The sequence below is a fragment of the Coloeus monedula genome (assembly GCF_965178545.1).
Source record: "Coloeus monedula genome assembly, chromosome: 7".
NCBI classification, from domain to species: domain Eukaryota; kingdom Metazoa; phylum Chordata; class Aves; order Passeriformes; family Corvidae; genus Coloeus; species Coloeus monedula.
This window is the reverse complement of record NC_138787.1, coordinates 10,743,641-10,767,531: the sequence shown is the minus strand read 5'-3', so window position 1 is coordinate 10,767,531 and position 23,891 is coordinate 10,743,641. Positions and strand designations below refer to the sequence as shown.

Genomic DNA, 23,891 nt, shown 5'->3' with positions numbered 1-23,891 from the left:
ATCCATTTCTTGAATCAAGAATTGTTCTATTACCAGCCATATACAGGCATTGAAAAGTACTGTATACTCATAGAAGTCATTGAGAGAAAGAAATATGAGGATGCAAAACTTGCAGTATTGAATTTCAGCCTTTAAATAAATGTACCTGTCAGTCTAGTGAGAGGATTTGTCCACCATCACATTGTCTGTGGGCTGATAACCTTACCATTGCTAGATTCTGTTCAAAAGTGATGAATTGAGCAAAGATAGCCACAACAGACTGCATAAACAGCAGCTCCAGAAACTCTCTGAAAAATTAAGCTTAGGTTGTAATAAAAGTAAGCAATGCAATAAAAGTAAGCAATATAGCTAGCAATTGGAAGTCTTGGTGGAACAATACATTGTCTTAACCATGCTCTCATGTAGCCATAATATGTTCTCAGTGTGAATAAGAGATGCTCAGACTTGAGTTCTTGTTACTTAGTATGTACATTTTACAATGCGGAGGGTCCAGTACTTGGTATAAATCCTCCCAGATTTTACAAGTGCTGAACCTCTGATTTTATGTGAGCTAGAACTTCTTGTGTGTCCTGGATATAAGCATTGTTGGTAGGTAAGCAGAATTGCTCAGTTAAGGAAGAAACTAACTCACAGTCCTGCCTGATAACTTCTAGGTCTGATAAACCTTTGTAGGTGATGAGAAATTGTCTGCATTTTGAATTTTGCTGTGAAGCTTGTGGTAAATAGAGCATGTTTTGTCTGTGTATGTGAACTCATCTGTGAGTAGGAGGAAGTGGGCTCAGCAGCTTCTCCACCTCCTGATTCCCTGGAGGCACTGTCAGCAGACACTTTGCTTTGAAGGGTTGTTCTGAGGTGTCTCCTCTTTGTTCTGGGAGGAAGATAGTAAATAAATGTTGATCTATAACTGCAGCAAATTTAAAATAAATAATCCTTTTTGGCTGAGCAGGCTTGCAGGGTGGGTGTCTGAGTAAGGATAAGTGGGTATTTTATCTTGCAGTGATGAAATACCTCAACCCTCAAGGAATACGTATATGTCTCAAAATCTTATACAAAACTCTGCGGTTTTCAGGACTTCAGGACTACTGACATATTGTTAAACCAAGCAGAGGATTTGAACTGCCAAGACTTTTATACACATCCTCTGTCTGAACTGGCTGCTGTAACTCCTGCCTGCCTTTGGCCATTGCTGTCTGCCTGTGGCCATCTCTGTGCCCAGAGGTAAAACCCTCATCAGCCTTACACAGAAAAGTTATCCCAATGGAGAAGGAAAACAGACATTGTTCCAGGTAGGGAAAATCCCACAGGATCAAGGGCAGCCATAATTATAGCTGTTCTGCTATAATTGGAGAGGAACTACAGAGGAGGTCAGGCTTCAGTTAAGCATAATACTCTTTTGTTTGCAGTAAATGCAATTTAGTAAACAAAAATTTAATCAGTGGGACCAGAAACATGGTGCAACATTTACCTTTCCTGTGTTCCGATATATAAAGTGTTTCCAGCTTCCTTCAGCTATGTGTCACATTCTTCCAAATTCTTAAAAAATCATCCTTGTGGCAAATGTCTCAGTATGCCTTTTCCAGGGCTGATGATATTGACAAAGTAGCAGAAATACAAGTTGCAGAATTAGGTAAGTTATCATTTTTGTCTGTTAAGTAACAGAAGGACGCAACACACAAAGGGGATATAACCAGCAGCTCTATTTTTAATTTCCTGTTGGAGTATTTCTGAAGATAGGTCACTGAATGCTGGATCCTTTTGTTGTCTCTCTTTTGCCTAGGGTCAGTCATGAAGTGTTTCATGTGGTTTTTGTTTTCTTTTCAGCTGAAATAAAGATCTGTTTTAAATATTACCATGGTGTTAGTGGAGCCCTCCGAGCTACTACTCCATGTATCACTGTGAAAAACCCTGCTGTGATGGTGAGTTTAGCCTATTTCTTCATTGTATTTGTGTAAGAGGAGTTATTGATAGGTTTTATAAGATGATAGTACTGATGACAGTATTAACTGTCAGACCAACCTATCAATATGTCTCCTGGTTTTACTATTGACAGCAATTATTTTTCAAAAAAAAAGTGTTGCCTAACAAAAATTATAAAACCTGGAAAATGCTTTTCATGGTTTTGCATTGCTCATAATAAAATAACAGTAAAAAGTCACTGAGCTTAACTGAATTTTTTTATGCTAAGAGTTTGACTTTGCTTGCTTTCAGTTTTTTGATACTTACAGTTTTCTGTAATTTAACAGCATAATAGAAATTTTTCGCGCTGGTTATATAACTGAAACCTTGTCCAAATTCTCAGTTTCTTCTTATTTCTCAAATATTTCCTAATATTCACTATGAAATTGCTGCTGAAATAGCAATTGTTAGTATAAATGAAACTGGACAAAACTCTGCTCTTGCAAAAATTACAGAATTCTTTGAGTGTTCATATACCATTGAGATTTAGTAATTCCCTGATTATTGGGAAGTATCGTCTTACTGCATTTGCATTATGAGACTTACTGCATATTGCATTATGCATTATAAGTTTTAGAGGAGTTTTTTTAGTGGTTTAAGTAGTAGTGGAACAGTTGTTAAAGTAGTGGAAGAAAAGGCTTCCAAGCTTATACCATGGTGCTTTTGCTGGAAGTAATTTATCTAACAGGTTAGCTGTTCAGCTGAAGCTTCAGCAAGTTTCACAGTGCATTTGATTCATTGATGCTAGCTGCCAAATATTTAAGATCACAGCTGTCAGGGTGGTGTCCTGACAACTGCAGTGTTGAAGATCCAGTAGAGCAGAAGTTACTCAGAATGAATAGCTTTTATTCTAAACTTGTGCTTTTTCAGTGCTGTGTATTATATACAAGTGCATGCTATGGTTGTCTGATACTGTATGTACTATACTAGACTTTATATCTCAGTATACCAAATGTGTGGGGGTTTTCTCTTAGAATTACAAACCTAGGTGATAGCATAATTTAATTTTCAGGTCTTTGTCAGATCTCACTATGAGTAACAGTTTCACAGATGCATACAAACTTGATATTTTACAGGAGAAAACGTGTCATAGTTAATGAGCTTGACAGCTACTGTCTTTAATATCAATTTATAAACTAAAGACTGTAAGGTGGTCTGATTTTGAACAAGAGGAATAAATGCATCTCAACCCTTAGAATGGGCTGAATGCTGCACCATATCATTAGTGAGACGCAGAGTGATTATACTGAATGGAGAAACCAGTTGGAGTTGGATATTTTCTTGGCCTTATCATGTTACCCACCAGTAGTTTTGAGATTCATTGAACAAAAGGACATATGAACTTCTGTCATCCGAGTATGAATTTAATTGGTAGCTACTTGAAGATCTTTCTTTCAGAGTCATGGTAATTCTTGAAGGCTTATGCCAGCCGTTGCTGTTTAAATTTCTTTCCTTTGAGTGGTAATGCAGGGTCCTGGGTATTGTACAGAATTTACAGACCTGCTGGAAGGGGTAATTTTATATAAACATTTTTGTTTGCGTTAACAGTGCAGACCTCCAGAAATAGTGAGCTGTTAGTTTCCCTGATGAGAATGTTGTATGACAGTTCAGATGATACTTCCTAAAAATGTCATATTGGGTTAGTTGTATGTAAGTAAACGTCTTGTTAAACATTAAAACCTCACTGCATGCCCATGGTTTTGGTGTGGAGCTTAAGCACTGTGCAGTAGAGATTACTGGGTTTTCTTGGTACTTGTTTTGTCTCTGGCTAGAGAAATGCTGTTTGGGGAAGTGGTAAGAGAGTCACGGTGTGCCCAGTCCCCTTTTTTATGGTGCAATAAATTCCCTGCTTACTGGATTGTCTCATACTGATGGTGTATCACACCAGGTATTTCAGTCCATCATATTTTTGGATAAGCAGCTAGCATTCTGTGGTGTTTGTTTGACTCAAGGAAGACAGAAAGCCTGATGGAGCATTCAGAAACAGCGTTACACCAGATGCAAAATTCCGTGTGTGTGCTGGGATGAAATTTTTCACTTGGCACAGAAGAATTGAAATTGCTGTTCAGATCATAATGGAACAGGAAAAGGTTATATAGAAAAATCATGGAAGTGCTAGGAAACACTGTCACCATTCATGTTACCATAGCTGAATTGTGGGCAAATTCTATTTCCTGTAACATGAACTTATGATTAGCAATGTGAATTATTCAAATGAAGTCTGACTTAGAGCAGAAAAATAGATATAGAATGGGGAAGGCCTTTTTGTTGATGAGTAGCATTTTTAACAAGGAAAATAGTGTGTGCTGAAATAAGCCCAAAAGAGGAAACTGGAATACAGGGCATTCCTGTGGCATTGCCTGGACAGCAACACTATCACAGTGTGATGCACCCCTTGCTGCTTCCATGGTATCTGTCTGTAGACAAGGGGACACCGATCCAGCTGGAATTAACCCACTGCTTTTGATGCCTTCATAATTTTGCTACCACCTGTCACTGCTTATGCATCCATATAAAATCACTGGCATAATAATGTCATGCTGGGTGGAAAGGGGATAGTTCTGAGTACTCTGGCGACACTTGTCTTGCCCTGAGAGTGGGAAGTGCCCATGAAGCCAGCAGTGAGGGAAGGGAATGGGCGGGCTAGCAAGTAGCAGGGCTTGTTGGCACGGTGTATTCCCGCACAAGACCGCTGAGGCCCACAGGGATGTCAGGCTCCAACATCATGGGTGCTTCTTCATCACTTTGGCTGAAGAAATCTGCACGTTTGCTAATTCCAGTGAAATTCCAATGTGCTTGCTGATCATCGTGGGAAGTATTTGAAAGCTAATAATATTAAGTAGCTTAAAGTGATAGAAAAAGGAATGATTACGTGTTCAGTGAATGCAAAGCAGCTTCCCTGTGGCTACCGCAGCTGCAGAGTCATTTATCCATCTGGTGACTTCAAACCACTGCTCAGCTGCTCAGGGCTGCCTCACATTTTTCATCTACGCACACAGGTGTGCCCATTTTTATTCAGCTTATTTTCATCAGACCCTGTTCTATTACTGGTATTAATCCTCAGTGCTGTGTTTGGCTCAGACTTTTTCTGTGTCACCTCTCCTGCCTGGGAGAGAGGGCAGTGCCTGCCCAGGGAACCATTTGTCTTCGAAGACAGCTCCATTGATGTCTCTGTGATAGATTATTCGGCTGGATGCGCATCTCCTCTGTCTTGAAAGACAAATTCTTCTGCTAGTTGAAAGAGATAGATATTAATACGTAAGGGACGTTTTATTCTGAAGTAGTGCTTTACCTAATGAGGGATTTCAGTAGAAACCAAACCTCAAAATCTGTGAAGCATAAGCTTTTAGACCACATTTATATTTAGATGTCTGATGCGCTTTTCTGTTTAAAAGGAGCTTTTGTTCATAGAGCCGAAAGCTTTCTTAGTCTCTCTTTGATCTCTTCACTTTTTTTTGTTGCACACTAAATTATTTATTTGTGGAAAGTGACAAAAGGTACATATGCTTGCTGGTCACTGGCCAGCTCAGTGCTTTGGTTTGTATTACAAATCCATACTGTTGTTTGTTATTTTACAGAAGGGAAAGCTGTAAAAAAATACAGGTTTTCTCTAATTAAAATTGTCTGCATGTGTATTAGCCTATACATGTTCTGTTTGGAAGATTTGAGCTCCTGGTGTATTAATTAGCACTGTGTGAGATAAATAATAGATATTTTGGTGTAAACAAATGTTGTAAACAAATGCTCTCTGTGGTAATAGGCAGTATTTGGTCGGGTGCTTCCCTAGCATAGTACTTTCAAATTGTGTTATCATCCTCAGGCATGTACAAAGCAGATGAAAACTTCTGTGGTATATTTCTTCTTTTTTCTCCTCTTCAGATGGGAGTAGAAGGCACGGATGAAGGTGCTTCTGGAGCCCAGCACTCTAGGAAGTTAGTCAGCTTTACCCTATCAGGTAAAAAGGAACACTATTCTGTATTTTACAAATTATTGTTAAAAAAAAAAGTAAAAAGTTGCTGTTCTAAATAACATCAAAGATGGAATGCTTTTCTTCATTAGCTTCTGTAGGAGCACACTCTAGTGGCTTGAAAGATGTCATTTCTTTAGAACAACTGTTGGTTGAAAACCAGCCAGAATCATGGATCTCCAGAGTGAAAGAAATGGATTTGATATATCCCAGCATGAAAAACTTAGAGAAATTTCCAGTTTGCACAAGGGACAGTTCCTCTCAGATTGAAGAGTGGAAAACTGAACCTCTAACTAAAATGCTGTCTGGCTTCATCACCTTGAAAAAAGCAATAGCTGCAAATGGTGGCTTAGAAAGGGAAAAAATTTCACTTGTAACAGAGCTAAGCTGTCACTACAGTGAAATAGCTGTAGGGGTGCAGTCTACCAGCTTCACTTGTTTTGATTAGCACTTTATTCCAGGGAAATCTTGTGTGAGACAGAAGCATATTCAGCTTGAGCAAAGGCAGATGAAATTCACTTCTGAAACTTGAAGAGCTGACAATAAAAAACATGTAGAGATTGTAGAGGTAGAGCAGAAAAAACCTGCTTTTTGAAGTGGCCTTTCAGCAGTTACCTGAGATAGAGCTGATAGGTTGTGCAGACTCACATAGTGGACTGTACAAGTAATTACTTTGTGAATTCTGAAAAACCTGTTTTGTTTAATAGTCAGCTGTGATTCTGCCTGAGAAGTCCCATAAAAGAATTTTGAAAGGTGTATTGACTGATAGGCCTGTGACGTGTGTCCTGTAATGTTTTTGGGTTGTTCATTTGCACGACTCTTTTATTTCATCATGTTTCTGCTGTGTGTATTCTGAATATTGGGTAGGGTTTTTTTTTTTTTTTTTTTTTTTTTTTACTAAATCCACAGGCATGGCATTTAATTTTAGAGCAGGGAATTTTGCCTGCATGTATAAATTGTATGTGCCAGTAGCATTACTGCATACAGCATACCGGTGTACTTAATGGAAAAAGACACGAGTCTTGTGCTTCAGCAAACCTACAGAGAAACAGAGAAATATTTTACAGTTAAGTTTAAAATCTAGTCTTATATAAAAAGTACCTCTTTATTTTTCTTGTTGCTGAAGCTTGCACTATCATTGAAGTCCTTAGTCATGACAGTATGTTTCTGAGGAAATTATTATTTACTATTGTAAGTTGCGAGGGTTGCAGTACTGAGGTTTCCCTAGGAAGAAAGAAGCCTTTTCAGAAAACTTGGCCTCTTTTTATGTGGGATGGATTATCTGCTTTGTTGGGAAAAAATTGCATCATAGTCCAGAGCAGACTTGATAAGTTACATTTATCAAAGACTGAACTTTTGGAAAGTGTCTGTTCACTACATTACCTCCCATACAGTTTTTGCCTCCTCTCCTTGCCTAGAAACAAAACAAGTACTGTGTGGTTCATTTTGGGCCGTTTTTGTCAGTGTTTCTTTTCTTTCCTTGAGTGGAAATACCGTACATACCTTACTGAGAAAAGCATTTGTAGGTGATCTACAAGTTTATGCTTTTTGTTTTACAAATAACTGGAGGCTCAAATGTAAATGAGGATGTTGATACCTTTCTTCCTTATATTCTTTTGGGAAAACACTTGATTTCCTGCTGTACACTGGATCCAGTTAATGTGTGAGTACTTTTAAGTTGCTTTATTTAGTAATCTGTGGTGAATTTATTTCCTGGGTAGTATTTTAGGAATACACTACTTTGTGAACTAGCTTTAATTTACTCAGTTCCTTTTTTCCTTCCTTCTTGTTTTGCTTTATAGATATTAGAGCAGCTGGACTTAAAAAGGGCATGTTCTTCAACCCTGATCCTTATCTAAAGATGTCCATTCAGCCAGGCAAGAAAAGTACATTTCCTACGTTTGCTCACCATGGCCAGGAAAGAAGGTCGACTATCATCAGTAACACAACTAATCCTGTTTGGCACAGAGAGGTAATGTATCCCTGTTGAGAGCTCTCTGCCAGCTGATGCACTGTACCAGGCTTGCACTTCCTCCTCATGCATTAGGCCTTACTCTGAAAGCCGTGAGCTTCTTTTGTAGCAAGGTATTTAAAGTGACACAGAAATTTTAGTCATTTTAGGAATCCTGTTGGTGGATAGAAACAGTTATCATCTGCATATTAAAGACGGGTATTTAAGCTGCTGGCAGGTTTTCATTCCCTCCTCTGCTAAAAAAAGCTGAACTCACTTAGCCACCCTGTAGATTTCTTGAAATTGCAAAAATAAATTAGTTAAAGTTGGATTATATGTTGTGAGAAGACTCTTTAAGAGAAGGTACACTACATGAACATTTATGCTCAATGATTGCAACAACTCTTCATTTGGAAATGGTGTTTTTGTGGTGTGTAGCAGGTGACAAATTGTCAATTTTGTCAGGCAGAGGGGATGCTCTTTGGTGGAGCCCCTGCGAGCACAACTGCAGGAAGGAAAACCCAGGAAGGTGTTAGAGCACCACTCAGCAAGGGGGGCAAACACACAGTCTGGCAGAAGCCAGTTTGCCAAATGTGTTTGTGTTGAGAGAACTGTGCAGATCCCAGGGAAGGAACTCAGTCCCACAACTTTCATTGAATGCAGGAGAGCCAGGCTTGCTTTTGAAGATAAATGTTTATGTGGCAAAGTGAAACTACTGACACACATCCATAGCCCTTTCAGGACTGGCAAGCCTGTACTGTGGTGAATGTTCATGTATTCTTTAGGAAGATGAAAACTGAGTAGGCTTTGGGAAATGTTTCCACAAATCATTCACCAAACAAGGAGTAAAGCAGAACTGAGCAGGGCCAGCATTAGCACTGCCCTGGGGTGCTTGGTTGTGGGAAAGACTGTAGATGTGAATAGTCTTAAAATCTTCTGAAAAATCCAAGTTCAGATCCCTAAACTGGTTCTTCAGTTTTCTGTCTGTCTATCCATCTATCCAGTAGATAGAAAGAAAATCTACTCTTTTTCTCCCCACTTTTATTTCTCCTCCAGTTCTCCTTGGCTTTGAAGCTTATTAGAAAAGTGATTATGTCTACTGGTGCAGGCGTTGTGTCAGCTTGTTTTAGGTGCTGGATCTTCCCTGTAGCAATGCTCTGACAACAGCAGTTATGATCCCATTACATATGCTGTCCTAGTGGTGCAGAATTGATCCTGTTTTACATCTAATACTTTCTGCAAAGTAATTGGCGATACTATAGCAAACTGAGAGTGACAAATGTTTAAGTTCTGTTTATCAGAGGAACCCAGTTCTGACAGTTGCCCAGCATGAGGAAATGATGTTATTCCTGACCCAGTTTAATTGGTTTTTTGGAATATATTTATCTCATGCCTACAGCTGAACTGAGGAGCTATTTCTCCTTTTGTTCCTTGTTCAATATATCTTTGGCTACCTAACCACATGTGTATTAGGCATTGTACACAGGTTGTGGTTTGCTCAGATATCTTAAAGGTAGCAGATAATAAAAGTGTAACCAGATGACTTTGTTTTTTCTGAGTAGGCTATGCCATACTTTGCTTGTTTATTTGGAATATCGTAAAATCTAGATGAGAAATACAAATGTTGGGTTCCTAAGCTTGTTTTCCTAAGGTAGTTTATCATCACACTGTATGTAGGTGTGTGTGTCTGCCAACATGCTTGCTTAACATTTGCCCTGTACCAGTTTTGAATATTTTGGCCATCTTTGGGCACACTTGACAGAGCAGTACAGATCTAAGAGATGAAGTACCCACAAAATGCATGAAAATGAAGGCTGAAGAGAGCAACTGTGTTAATGTTCCCATGGAGGGAAAGGTGGAAGAATGATTTTACCAGGCATCAAGAAATCTTCTCTAAATTAGCACCATATTGTTTAAAGGCCCCAAGTGTGGGAGAAGGTTCTGTTGGAGTTTGCTGACATTTGTCAATGTTGGGGCAAAACTCCATGGAAAATTCTCCTCCTTTAGTAATGGTGCTCCAGAATGTTTTGTATATGCATTGCACTTTTGACTTCCTGTCATGCATACAAAACATTAATGCAAAGCATGGTGTTGGGAGGGAAATTCTTCTGAGCACAGCCTGGAGTGAGACACTTAACTTCTTCCTCCTGCATTGACCTGATAGAGTACAGCAAGGGTTCCTTCTCTTTTTGCTTTCCCCTGTGCAAATAGAAGGAAGCGATAGCTTGCAGTGGCTTTCCACTTTCTGACATAGACCCTGAAAGTGCTTTAATCCAGTGCAATTTCTTACTGAGAAATTCTTTTCAAGGAACAGTAAAATGGAATGTAAAATAGTAAAAAGCTAGTTATATATGCAAAAATTCATTAATAAATGATGTTGACATTATTTTGCTGTGTGGAAACTGCTGTCATCAGTCATTACTTTTGGAGTTTGCTGCACATTAGTAGTAATTAAGTATATACTTTCTGAATAAAGGTGTATTGATATAGTGTCAAATATGTTCTTTCCTTCCAGAAATATTCTTTTGTTGCACTTCTAACAGATGTCCTGGAAATTGAGGTTAAAGACAAATTTGCCAAGAGTCGTCCAATCATCAAGCGCTTCCTTGGGAAGTTAACCATACCTGTTCAGAGACTATTGGAGAGACATGCAATTGGGTAAATGAATACATTCTTAATGCTAACTTGTGTTCAGCAGGAAGACTCAGCATCTAGGATACTGGCAAAGAGCAGCCTTTCTGGCTTACTGGTACAGACCAGCAAATTCTTACTACATCTGTAGTAAGAAATGTAGTAGTAATTTTAATAGCTTTATTGCCTGATTGGAAAATGGCAATGTTTCTAGCCCTGTCTTGGATACATGTACCCATGTTTGTGTTGATGTGTGTCTGTATTTTGTTTTCAGTTTAATTTCTTTACATAAAAAATGTTAATTCACAAAAAAAAGTTACCCTTTGGCTATCTAGTCAGGAAGCAAGGCAGTATGACGATACTACATGGTTGTGTGCAAATTTTTTAGAACAAGCAGATATAATCGACTGACTTCTTGTACAGCTCAAGTCTTTTTAATTGTCAGTTCAATAATCAGAGATGTAATATCCCTTCAGCTAATTGGCCAGAACTGCTGTGACTCCTTACTTTCCAGAGTGCTTCTGGTACTACACAATTAAAATTGCCTTTTGTTATGAATAGCTCATTGATGGGACTCAAAATTCAGCTGTTGTGTGTGCCTTTTGTAAAGGTGCTGCCTCAAAGTCTGCTAAAGTTAATGTGTCTCCATTGACTTTAAAAAGCCACTGGATTAGGCCCACGAGGAATGATGGTGAAATTAAATGCGTATTTTCTTCTTTAAAGCTTAAGGGCATGTCAGTGTCATCACACTTTTATACAAACTGGCCTCCTTTTTCACAGATATTCCCCTCAAAGTTACAAGTTGCATGAGGGGAGAAAATCAAATTCAATTTGAAAACAGTTTTCAGCTTTAAGTTTTCAAAGTCGTGTCTACATTGGTAAGTAAAAGAAGGATAAAATTATAAGAGTAGCTTAAAATTTTGATAATACCTTCTGATACAGAATTTATTTAAAAACATTTTTTAGAAAAGCCTGCCCATTTGTATTGTATCACAGAATCACCAGGTTTGACGAGACCTCTAAGATCATCGAGTCCAAGCCATGCCCTAACATCACCTCAACTAAACCATGGCACCAAGTGCCACATCCAGTCTTTTTTCAAACACATCCAGGGATGGTGACTCCACCACCTCCCCAGGCAGACAATTCCAGTACTTCACCACTCTTTCCATGAAAAACTTTTTCCTAATATCCCACCTGAATTTCCCTTGGTGCAGCTTGAGACTGTGTCCTCTTGTTCTGTCAGTTGTTGTGGTATCCACAAACAATGTAGGTATATGTACAATCTAACTTTTCTAATAAGTGCCTCGTTTTTGAGTTTCAGCAAATTGTGTTAAGTTGAACAAGCAGCTTTTTCTAATAAGTTTGCACACTGCTATACACTCAAAAATATCACCGTGATACAGGCTGGTGTGAAAACCTAGTGCAGGGTGTTTATTTCCTTGCTAAACACCAAAATGTTTTTCTGCTCTGGGATTCCTGGTGCTGCAATTTGTGGAAATTACCCGTTTGCTGTGTTCATCAGTTCTCACCTCTGTTTTTTCAAGCCATTAATCTGGAAGACATTTCCTGTTTTCTTCTCCATACTTCAATTCTGTATATTTAATATATCAAATCTTTTTAGGATTTTAGAGGCAGTATAATAAATATGTATCAAGAATATGGGTATTTGGTTGGTTTGCCACACTGCTGTTAGAACTGACATTTAATCTGTTTTGCTTCTTCTTCTGTAATACATCTGTCCATTTTCAGTTTTTGTGTAAAGACAGAAAATATTTCACCAAAGGTTTTGCAAAGTAAAGTAGTGGTTAATGTAGACATGAAACAGAAATGTACAAAATATACAGTTAACTGCTAATTCTCTTACTTTTTTTTTTTTGGTCAAGCAAGTATGACACCATCATTTTGGTGATGTCAAGGATGATTGTTAATGAATGAAAAGGTGAAATCCAGAACCAACCACTTTTAGATAAATTCTGCCCCACTTTTAACTGTAGTCATAGCTCACAAGTTTGTGTAAAGAAATGGCCAGTGGCTTTTAATTTCCTGGAAAACATGATAAATGAGCATGAGAATCATCTAGAATTGATTCAGCTGAATACAGAGAAGGCATTATTCATGTCGTGGTTTCCTCTATTCTCAAGTGGCCTGGAGTAATATAAAACTTATATAAAAACTGGAAACCTCAGGTGTCTGACTGAAGAGTTGGAGTACAGAATGAGGAATCTGTGACAGGTCCTGGAGATGCTACTGCAGTGATTTGGTGTCCTGTGGGCTACAGAGCAGCATGGGGAGGGGAGGTTTCTTGTCCACTCAGGGCTTTTATTTTCCCTAAAAGTTTATGAGAACTGCTGCAGCTTATTTCAGTAATAACTGCATTTGTTTTATTTTGCAGTAGGAGTGCTCCCAGTAAAGGAGAGGTGTTTATACCAGTATAAAGTTATGTGCATAAATAACAATAATTTCCTGTGGTGGTCTTTAGTAGCTCCCTGTTCTTCCTTCAGCTGTCCCAGCTGTGCTGAGGGGAGCTGGGGCTGTGAATTCTGGCTGTGCCGAAATAAGAATGTACAACCTGAGATCCAATCCAAAGTCTCAAGCTGATACAAGTGTCTAATCTAGTCTGAGCCCCACTGAATTCAGTAACTCTTAAGAACGTATTTGAAGATAAACTCAAGCATTAATAGTTTTTCTAAATCAGAATGCAGAAGTGCTTTGTTGAATGTGAAAAAATATGAAGAAACTGTATGTGACTTTTGTACATAGTAAAAACCACAAGGGGGCAGAAAGGTTTTGTTAATTATAAAATATTTTGTATTGGGCAAAGGAGGAGGTATGGGGAGAGGGATCTTCGCAGTTGGATTTCTTTAGAACTTAAGATATTTAGGGATGTATAAGAATTGGTGGGGGCACAATCTGTATTTGGAATTGATCAAACATAGTTTTTTAGGCTGCTTTATCTGTTAACGAAAGATACTTTACACCATTGTTGGTGTTTGTGCTCTTCTGTGCAAACCAGAGTATGTGGCTGATTTTAAGACCGTAATAAAAATTAAATACTGGAAACATGAAACCAGAAAACCTTTTAAAAACCCAATATTTTTGATTTTGCAGAGACCAGGTTCTCAGCTATAATCTTGGCAGAAGGCTCCCAGCTGATCATGTTAGTGGGTATCTCCAATTCAAAGTGGAAATCACATCTTCCGTTCATGAAGGTGAGAATTTTTCAATGATCTGGATCTCCAGAGATCCAGTAAGGAGAGAGTTTCTGTGTATTTCTATGTGTAGGATTTTCTGTCGTTGAGGACATATATACTTTCTCATCTGTGTACAGTCCCCCTACTACAGATTTTTTTCTGTTGGGGTTCAGAATTTAGATATGGCAGGTACTGCTTTGGAGATGGTAATTCCAAAAACACCAACGCTTAGGATATTGTTTTGGATTTTGTTGGACAGATTCTAAATGAATCTGCTTATGATTCTCATTTTATGCTTGGCAGTGCTCTGTCTTTTGAAAGCAAAATGGGAATCCTTTAAAGTCATACTTCACACCCCTTAAATTTTTTATACCCTACAAAACAGTATAGACTTATACAGAGAAAATTCTCTAACTGCTGTTCCAACACTGTAGATGCCTCTGTTATTTTGATTGAATTTTCTTCCCTCAGTTGTCTGATTAAAATAAGCAAGCATCTTGAAGGATGTGTATCTTTATATAATTTAAGTACCATGAACTGTGTGTTGCTGCTCTGTGTTTCACATTCAGTCTTTCTGTCTCTGCAGATGCTTCACCAGAAACAGTTGGCACTTTGCTAGGAACCACCTCTGTAAATGGAGACTTGGGGAGCCCCTCTGATGACGAGGACATGCCAGCAGGACATCACGATACATCCACAGTATGTTCCAATGGCCCAGTCTTTGAGGAATCTTCTGGAGACGCAATCCTGAGACACTCTTTAAGGACTAGTAGGACTCTGGAGACAGACCAGGATGAGCTGACCTCTGGGGCTTCAAGATCATCCCCTCCCAGAGGTCGCCAGGACTCACTAAATGACTATCTTGATGCAATAGAACACAATAACCATCCCAGACCAGGGACATCTGCCTGTGGTGACCGTCCACGTGGAGCCTCCCCAAAACTGAGGAGTAGCTTCCCTACTGACACAAGACTTAATGCTATGCTTCACATTGACTCAGATGAAGAGGAGCACGAGCTACATCAAGACCTGGGTTTTCCATCTTCCTTGGAAGATGATGGTGGTTTAGTAATGCTTAATGGTGCTACCAGAAATGTTGAAAGAAATGATATGAGTTCCTCATCAGATCAGGTAATGCCAGGGCCTGCAGAGAGTGAAAGGGTTTCAGCCTCCGATGCTCCTTTGCCATCAGCTGATGAGCAGCAAGATTCTCTCCCAGACCTTCCACCTCCCCAGGAAGGAGGCGAAAGCCTGCAGGATTCTCGGGCTGAAGCACCAGCTGAGCAGGCTGGCAGCGAGTCCTCTGCCGCTCCGGAGGCAGAGCAGCCTCCTGGCAGCGCGGACACTGGAGCTGCTGAAGCCGCAGGTGGGAGCAGAAGGGGCGTCAGCGAAACGGAGTCCGTTGACCAAGGGTCGGAGCCCTCGCAGCTGTCGTCAGAGACCGAGCAGAGCGACCCCGCTCGCACGGAGAGCGTCAGCGAGGCCAGCACCCGGCCCGAGGGCGAGAGCGACGCCGAGGGAGCCGACAGCTCCTGCAACGAGAGCGCGACGGTGCGGCGCTCCTCCGTGGAAATGCGCTGCTCTTCCTGCGAGAGCGCCAGGTTTCCCCAGACTCCGGCCTTCTCCTCTCAGGAGGAGGAGGAGGGAGCCTGTGCCCCCGAGGCAGCTGGAGCGGAGCCGGGTGCCGAAGCGCAGGACTCCGCGAGTGCTGCTGGCTCTCTGCCTGCGGTGCAGTTACCTCAGGAGGAGGCGCGGGAGGCTGAGACAGGTGAACTGCAAGACCAAGAGGAAGCAGAAGAAATCTGGCAAAGAAGAAGAAGCCTGCAGGCAGCAGCTGCCCAGAGCCAGTCTCAGGATGAAGAAATTGAAGGAGCACAAGCAGCTTGTGAGGGTGCCACAGCACAGCTTGAAGGAGCTACTGGAGGTAACACTGCAGGAGGCACTTTCTGAAGTGACTTTACTGCAGAGAGTAAAAAAAAATTACAAAAATTAACATCTGAAAACAAAGATCTTTAATTTCTCAAGTTCATTATCTTTCAAGAATTTTTTGTTCCTTTGAATTTATTTATTTCTTCAAGAGACTCTTGGGGGTTTTTGATTTAATGAAAAATCCAAACCTGAAATATCCAAAACCTGTTGATTTTGAAATTGGATAGATTTTAATTCTTGAGAGAGTAGTGAGAAGGATGAAGAGGAGGAAAGAATTCCACAATATTACCCCGCTCACTAATGAAAATGGTAATGAGGAGGGACAAAACTCCCTAAAAGTATGAAATGCAAAGTAGAATTTATATTTGGCTCTTTTCTTTTGAATATTTTATATTAGCATTAAAACATAAGGGTAATCAAAAGAAAGGGGAAAGGAAAAAGAATCATTTTAGGGTCAACTTCAGGCTCTTTATCTTCCTTTTCCCAGTTCCTTCTCTGTACAGATGGATCCTAGTGCACTGGAACCTTGGGCGGAAAGAAATGTGTTACCCAAGTTAACATTATAAAACTCTTACTGATTTAAAAATTATTTTAATGGTTGAGAATTTTCTGTCTCACTAAAATCGCTAAAAGTAGAAATGTGTCCCTAATGAATTGTTTCCAAGCAACTTTAAAAATGGATTATCTGTTCAGTTTGTTCAGGGACTGAATTGTATCCAATCAAGAGGGTTTCCAAATGCACCTTTTTCATAACATACCAAGAGTTATATTTAAGTATTAATTTCTTCATAAACAGGTTGTTGATTTGGAAATAATAACTTTGGTATTTATTTCCAATACTATCAGTATTTTACAGCATTTTCTAGACATTTGGGATGCTCTTTATTAGGTGTTAGATTGCATCATGTTTTGCAGATCAGTTTGGCTGTAGCAAGGAAGGACAATGGACAGTTTTACCTCCCACTCTTAAGCAAGGTTTTGGAGGGGGCCAGGTGGAGCTTTGTCCTGGGATATGGCTCAGGAACAGCTTGTTTCTGTGCCCTGGCTTTGGCTGCTCACAGATGGATGCAGCACATCCTAGAGGTGATGTGTCCAGGACCAGGACATCCCAGAGGAATCACTTGGCTAGAGCTATCAGCATAACCTATTTTGACCCCAAGAACAGATGACTGTTATAGATATCTTGAAATATCGTAGTCCTGTAGAAGCTTTAACATAGCTTACTCAGTTTAGAGGCAACTCTAGGGCTTCCCCACGTTGACTGAAGAAAATAATTTGTGTGTGTTTTGATTGCAGGTTCTCCTGCCAATGGCCATCAGCCCTTGAGGTCTCTGCCTTCAGTCCGTCAGGACGTTAGCCGGTACCAGAGGGTGGATGAGGCTCTGCCACCAAGTGAGCTTCTCCATGCTTTAACTGGGGGATAAGCTGCCTGTGTCTCATTGCTGAGATCTCATTACATTTCCTTTTTGAATGTGGGAACCGAGAATGAACAGCTGAGAAGTTGGAAGTGAGGAGTGATGATTAAGTCCAGTGTTGTTGTTGTGATAATTACACCTGGTGCACACAGACTTGCTGAATGTCACTCATGCAGGGGCAGGAAGGCACCGTGCTGCCTTTTCTGTGTGCAGAGCACAGGGGCAGGGAGCTGAGGTGATGGTGCTCGTGAGGCACTGGGAGGTGTCAAGCACTCTGAAATCTCTGAATACTTCTTGTATGATAATGATTTCCAAAGGAATATACAACATCTTTCCTATCTTCAGATTAGCTTTAAGGTGTCTGTGTTTTCTTTGCATTTTTTGAGACAGAGTGAAGATTTTATATTAAAATAAACCTGGACATGAAGCAACAGTTAGACGAGCCTTAACGAACATATAAATTGTAATTTCTCCAATGCATATGAAAAATACTTTGCTCTCAATTGTTGAACTTACTCACTTGCCTAAACTTTGGGAAGTGAAAATCTATCCAGTATTAGGTATTGAAAGAAAGGAACACCCCCCACCCCAAAAGGTACACAGCTAATAGGCAAACATTGCTCTAAAGCAACTATGCAAAAAAAAAAGGGTAAGTTCAGACCCACTGAAGTCTGTGACAAAGCTCTGTTACTTTAAAGGAGTGTAAGAATTAAGATAATTAGTGTGAAATGAACAGATCCCTCTTTGCCAGTATGGTATGGGATTGTGTTTGCTCTGTAATTGGAGCAAGTAACTGGAAGGATAGCAGAACACAGATATAGCTGTGTGTGGAAAACCAGGATGATGATATGGTTGTGCTCCCTGCTGCGTCTGTTGCAATCAGATTAATCTTGTGTGTAGATCCTCAAGTTAATTAACTGCCACCCTAATGTACCAGTTTTACATTTTACAAAACTGTGTCTGGGAGATAAATATTTCAGAAATGCACAGCGTTAGCTGGTCCAGTTCTGTGGTTTCAGAAGCAAACTATACACTACAATAACTACTTGGAAAAACTATTGGCATGTTTGTGAAAAAGCTTTGGCTGTGTAGTATTTTAACATTTCTGACATTTACTGGATTTCTGTACAGTCATGCATGGCATGATGCATGTACACATTGCCCCTTTACAGTCAAAGCCCAATGCAATCTCCATTTGCTAATATGAATAAAGTCTTAAATACTAATCAATGCCTAGATCCAACTTTGCACTCCAAAGCTCTGCTTTCAGATGTGTGACAGGTTTCATATTTTAATACTGAAAAATTAGAGAAAATATTAAGACTATGATTCTGAGTTTTAAAATGTAATTTCTTTGTAATTTGGGTTATATTCAGTTTGTTGTTTCACCAGAATTTGAAAGTAAGAAAGAAAAATATGTGAATTTCTTTCAGTTTTGTGTTAGGTTAAGTTAAAGAGCAAGAGAAAGAACTTTAACATTATCTTGTATTTCTGCCTATAATGTGCAACAACATGCTCCAGTTCCTACATTCCTAGGTAAAAATTAAAAAAGCTTGACCATGAAACCTCAGTGAATGACAATTTTGCAATTCAGCAAGCTATTTGTAACACATTTGACTAACGGCGATTTGATGGAATAGCCTTATTTAGGAATGTAGCAAAGATAGCCTTGTCCATCACAACACTGATGTGGATGCTTTACTTTGGAAGCCATTGCCCAAGTGTTTAAACTTGTGTATTTAAAATTAAATGCAGGCAAAAATAGTTTTCTTCTGCAAGACCATATTACAGAAATGGTGACTGTGTGGGGCATAAACACCACAAGAAAAATCCCAGCTTATTATACAGTGGTTTAGGGCTTGAAATTTAAGCAGGATAATGAATTCACAAATGTAAACTGTTTGAGGGGTTTTTTGGGTTCTTTTTTTGTTTTTTGGGTTTTGTTTTTTTTTTTTTTCCAATGAACAATTCTGTTCTTCCCGGAATACTTCGATGTTTTATTTTGTTTACAACCTCTGGTTAAAACACTCGAGTGTTTTTATTTTATCAGCAGATAGTACTTTCACTTAGACTTGCAATATAGAAAGCCTCATCTAGACCCCTTCTGAGCTCTCAAAGACTATTTTTCAAGTGATGTGCTAAATGGTTTGCACGTTTTCTGTAGTTGCAAGTTTCTAAGAATCAGGCATGTCTGTTTCTGTATAGATGTGGGTTTTTGTGTATTTTTTTGTGTACATATATATATGTATATGTCTATGTAGTAGTAGTAATTCTTATTATTATTGTTATTGTTGTTGTTATTATTACTACTTCTACTACTACTACAACTGCTACATAGACCCCAGCTATGTTCAGTCTCTTGGTGCCTTGATCATTTTACAAGCAGGTATTGGGCAGATGGTGTGCCTAACCCAAAAAGCCTGCAGAATGAGGCCCAGGTGTTGTGATGCATCAGGTTTCTGCTGAGCACTGAAAGGTGGTTGTGGCTGGGGAAAGGTCCCAGTGCCTTCCTCTCTGCTCTCCTGGCGTGGTGCAGACTTCTAGCACGGTCTGTAGCTTCCTCTGCAAAATCGATGGGCAGCATTACAGTTACACAAAAGGCTGTATTTACTATGATATTTGCAAAACTGGCAACTCTGGAACATACATTTAGTATATGAAGGAGTGCTATAACTGAGCATCTTTCTTGGCAGGTCTGCTTACCTTTAATGTAGGTAGATGGAAACACAGAAAGAGCACTGGCATCTATTTTATTACTGTTACTACTAGCTGGGGAAAAACAATGGCGGGTGTCAAGCTTTGGAAGAATTTTGATACTTACCTGTTGGCCTTTTGCACAGGAATAAGCCTCAGAGATTGGGTCTTGAATTGCTTCAGTCCAAGAGAACTAAACTAAGTATACAGATGTTTTGTTTGTTGGGTGGTTTTTTTTTTGTCTTGGACAGTTACTGGTTAGAGGGAAATAGAATAGAAAAAGGAATGGAAATTTTTAGATATGGATTCCATGGAACCTTACCTACAATAGGGAATTTGACTTATGGGATAAAATAGGAAAAAGCCATTCCTCTTAACCCTTTAGGAAGAAGGCTCTATGCTGAAGTCATCCTGTAAAAGAGAAATAGACACTTGAAACAATGGATGGGGTTACAAAAGTGACAGAGCTAAAACAAATAAAGGAATAAACCCCAGGCCCTCCATAGTTTACAGTATTTTGTTGCTCCTTAGACTGGGAGGCTCGCATTGACAGCCATGGACGGATTTTTTACGTGGACCACGTGAACAGGACAACAACGTGGCAGCGACCCACAGCGCCCCCAGCGCCACAGATTCTCCAGAGGTCAAATTCCATACAACAGATGGAACAGCTGAATCGCCGGTAGGAATTACCCTTGGTGCTAGTGAATTTTGTGTGCTTGCAAAACTGCATTCACCACTGCAAGGCTGAGCATGGAGACAAGGCCACAGTTGCTACCACAGCTGGCCTTAGGTGGTTATTTTTATGTGGCTATCGCTTTTAGTTTGCATGTGGGCTTTCAGGACTTTGGGTTCTACCTGTGATCTTAAGCTGTGTGACCAAAAATAATACATCTGATAATGCTTGTCAGAAATTCAAAAGGCTATTACTGCAGAAATCAGAGGTCAATACATGTTAACCTACATGACAGAAAAGTTGGGCAGGCTCCCTAGGAGCCAGAATTGGGTCATAGTTACCACATACTACATATACAATCCAGTTTTCCAACCCTAGGTACCAGAGCATCCGAAGAACGATGACAAATGAAAGGCCTGAAGAGCACACAAATGCTGTGGATGGAGCTGCAGAGGAAGCTGAATTTCACCATTCTAATTCAGGTTAAAAGAAAAATAATTTTTTCCCCCTTCTCTAAAGAGGAGAGCACTCATCTCATAGATGACTTAGTGAGAGTACATAAAGCAAACCCTAACTTCTTCCTCTGAAAGTCTGTGTGAAAATTAAGCCATTTGTTTTCATTGCTGTCTAGTTTTGAAGGTTATGACTCAGCCTGCTCAATATGCTGAAGAGATGAATGTGAGATTCAGAGCACTTTCCTGTCAGTACCAGACTGGTTAAGAAAGCAGGACATTTGCAGTGAAAAAAATTAAAATTGTGCGGTCTGGCATACAAATGTTTTGACTCTGCTAATGCAGTTTAAAATTGTAGAATATAGGACTAGAAAGGGCTTCAGGCAGTCATCAACTACATCTCTGTAGGTAGATTGGATGAGCTGTTCCTAGGCCATACTTACCAAATGCAGTGTCATGAGTTCTTATAACATGTTCTCCACTTGACGGGCATTCTTCAGCTCTTTTAGACAGTCTACTTATATCACTCTTCTTATAACATACCCTTAAATCCATTACTTCCTAGTCTTTCCTTGTGACTTCTGGTTTTAGGTCTCAAATTAATTTTTTGGCCTACTCAGGATTCTCTTGAGTTGGCCTTCAGCTTCTGAGGAAATTCAGAAAATCAAATAAAGCTATGACTCTGCTGTACTGAAGAGGTTGTGGAAGAGTCCTACATAAAACACTCCTTGTACATTCCTGCAGAAGGTTTTTTTTTTGGTTTTTTTTTTGATAATTTGACACTAACCAGTGTTCAGTCTTTGATCTGCTAAAATCAGGTCCTGATCCTTGTGTGCAGAACTTTGGCACAGATACCTGTTTTTCATCTGTTGTTTGTGAGTTGATTGTTGTAGCAGGGGGGGGTCCTGGGAGCAGGGGAATCCAGCCAGAGTCACGATACAAACACCGATACGATTTGAGCATCGTGCTCCCCTTTATTATCCTGTTACACCAAGTTATACTTTTTTCCAAAGTTCACGCCCCTTTCCCATGAGAAAGCCTCTAAGCAGTGGGGGAGCTGACCAGTGTATACCTTTTCCCAAGGCTGTTCAAGGCTGCCATCTAGCAGGTGCCTTGCAAGCCTGTTTTCAGCCTGAGGCCCCATCAGGGGTACTTCTGCAACAGCCCTGGGATGCTCAAGCCCTCCTGGGGTATCCTGTATTCCACAAGGAATCCCTCTACAGATTGTCCCGAACTGCACACAGATCTTTGCACTTTCTTGATGTGCCCCTGTGGTTTTGAATCTTGTCCATCCTGCTGTCCAAGTACTGCAGAATCCCCTAATTTGGAGCAAGTTTTGTCTTCCCTATCCAGTCATTAGTAGAAATAATGAGTAGGACCAGACCCAGAGAGATTTTGGTGAAACATCTTGGTGAACATCATTTATCCCTTTCCTTCTGAGAACTCGCTCAGACCTCTGAAAGAGCCACCAGTGTCTCAGTGATTGCTCCACCTCGTTTCCTAACAGTTAGAATGCATTTCACCTGACCTAAAGGCTTTGAAAACCTTTAATTTGCACCATGATCTTTAACTGCTCTCTCTCACCTTCGTTTTTTCATTCTCCTGATTGTCTGGCCAGTGTTAACCTTTTGAATGAAGATAGAAAGAAAGACCTTTTTTTTTTGAGTTCTGAAGATCATAACTGTTTTTTCTTTTCCCTAAGCAGTTTCTCCCTTTGTCATCTTCCTACTAATGATTTTCTAGTACATTATAAAGTTTGTTACCCATCCAGTCCCTTGCATAGCTGTGTGGTGTCATGTGCTTTGGCTTTGTCTTTAGATGCTCTTGATATACTCTTATAAAACTCTCTCCTAAATTAATCTGATGTGCAAGCAATGTCACCCTTTCTCGAGTTTCAAGTCATTGTAGAGCTTGAGATTTACCTAAGTGTTCTCTTTTATTACTTGTAGTCTTCACTTCTGTTGTAGCCATTTCCTTTTCTATCTTTGTGCATGTGCAGCCAGATGGTTTGTGCTGTACACAAATTGGCTTTAAGCAAATTCAGGCCAAACCCTAACCAGCAAGTTCAGCTGAATAAACTTCTCATAAACCAAATTCATAAGCCTCAGACTGCAATAAAAACTCACCTGGTGACCCATTCTGGTTTCCAGATTGCCCAGAATATGACAGAGGATGTATCTGCAGCATGTCACAGCATCTTCCAGGCTGTGAGAGTTGCCTGGTGCACACCCAAGTTTTGTATCAGTACAGAGTTCACATATAACTTCAGTGCATGTCTGCAAGACACTCCCAGCCCAAGTATTCAAGGCACAGCTTCAGGAGCCTTTGTGCCACTCTGCCTTCGCCCCACCGATGTGCTCCATGTGGGAGAGCTTGAGGTCTATTGTTTAAGTACTGTTTCTAAAAATCCTCTTGTTCATTTATTTTACCAATTACCCTCCCACTTCCTGGTTTCCTCTAATACTTAGAATGAATGTCTTTATTTTCCCTGTTCCCTTTTTTCATAATATTTAGCTATCCATATTTAGAATTTTACCTGTTTATGTTATTTTCCTCTTCTTTTGTAATTTATTCTTACTTTTTCCTCAGTTTAGAGTCTCATTCACTGCCTCCTTCCTTGCTCTTGTGTGTTATGATCTTTTATTTCTGTGATAGCTGCGACCTACATGGTTAATATGCATTTGATGGAGAAGTGTGCAAATACTGCAATGTGTAAAAAAGAAAGAAACTGAAATGTAGATGGCAGCACACATTTTAGTTTAAAATCATTGAAGACCAAATCCGAACTTGCAGTTTTTCATTTACATTATAAATATGCTTCCAAACATCTTCAAAGAGAATTGGGGGCAACAGTTCTGACATTGTAGCAAACACCACTCAGTGTATTTTCACTTCCTTCTTGGTACTGAAGAAAAATCAGGGCACTTCTGTAGTTGCTAGGAGAAGACACAGATGTTTATTGGAAGTTGGAACTTGAAAGGTACTTCCTTGGCATCCTGCATATTACTTACATAAACTGCTTAAAT

The 23,891-nt window shown here is 39.8% G+C and overlaps 1 protein-coding gene across 1 annotated transcript in view; it reads left to right on the top strand.

The window, feature by feature from the left end:
* HECW2 (HECT, C2 and WW domain containing E3 ubiquitin protein ligase 2) overlaps nucleotides 1-23,891 on the top strand; it is a gene marked incomplete at its 5' end in the record, with an annotated part of 102,849 nt that overhangs the window by 38,192 nt on the left and 40,766 nt on the right. Inside the window, 9 exons of the mRNA XM_082285485.1 lie at nucleotides 1,822-1,916; nucleotides 5,836-5,911; nucleotides 7,726-7,895; nucleotides 10,390-10,532; nucleotides 13,617-13,717; nucleotides 14,286-15,623; nucleotides 16,925-17,020; nucleotides 20,269-20,419; nucleotides 20,792-20,895. Of these exons, the coding sequence (XP_082141611.1) occupies nucleotides 1,822-1,916; nucleotides 5,836-5,911; nucleotides 7,726-7,895; nucleotides 10,390-10,532; nucleotides 13,617-13,717; nucleotides 14,286-15,623; nucleotides 16,925-17,020; nucleotides 20,269-20,419; nucleotides 20,792-20,895 (2,274 nt within the window). The remainder of the gene's footprint in view (nucleotides 1-1,821; nucleotides 1,917-5,835; nucleotides 5,912-7,725; nucleotides 7,896-10,389; nucleotides 10,533-13,616; nucleotides 13,718-14,285; nucleotides 15,624-16,924; nucleotides 17,021-20,268; nucleotides 20,420-20,791; nucleotides 20,896-23,891) is intronic.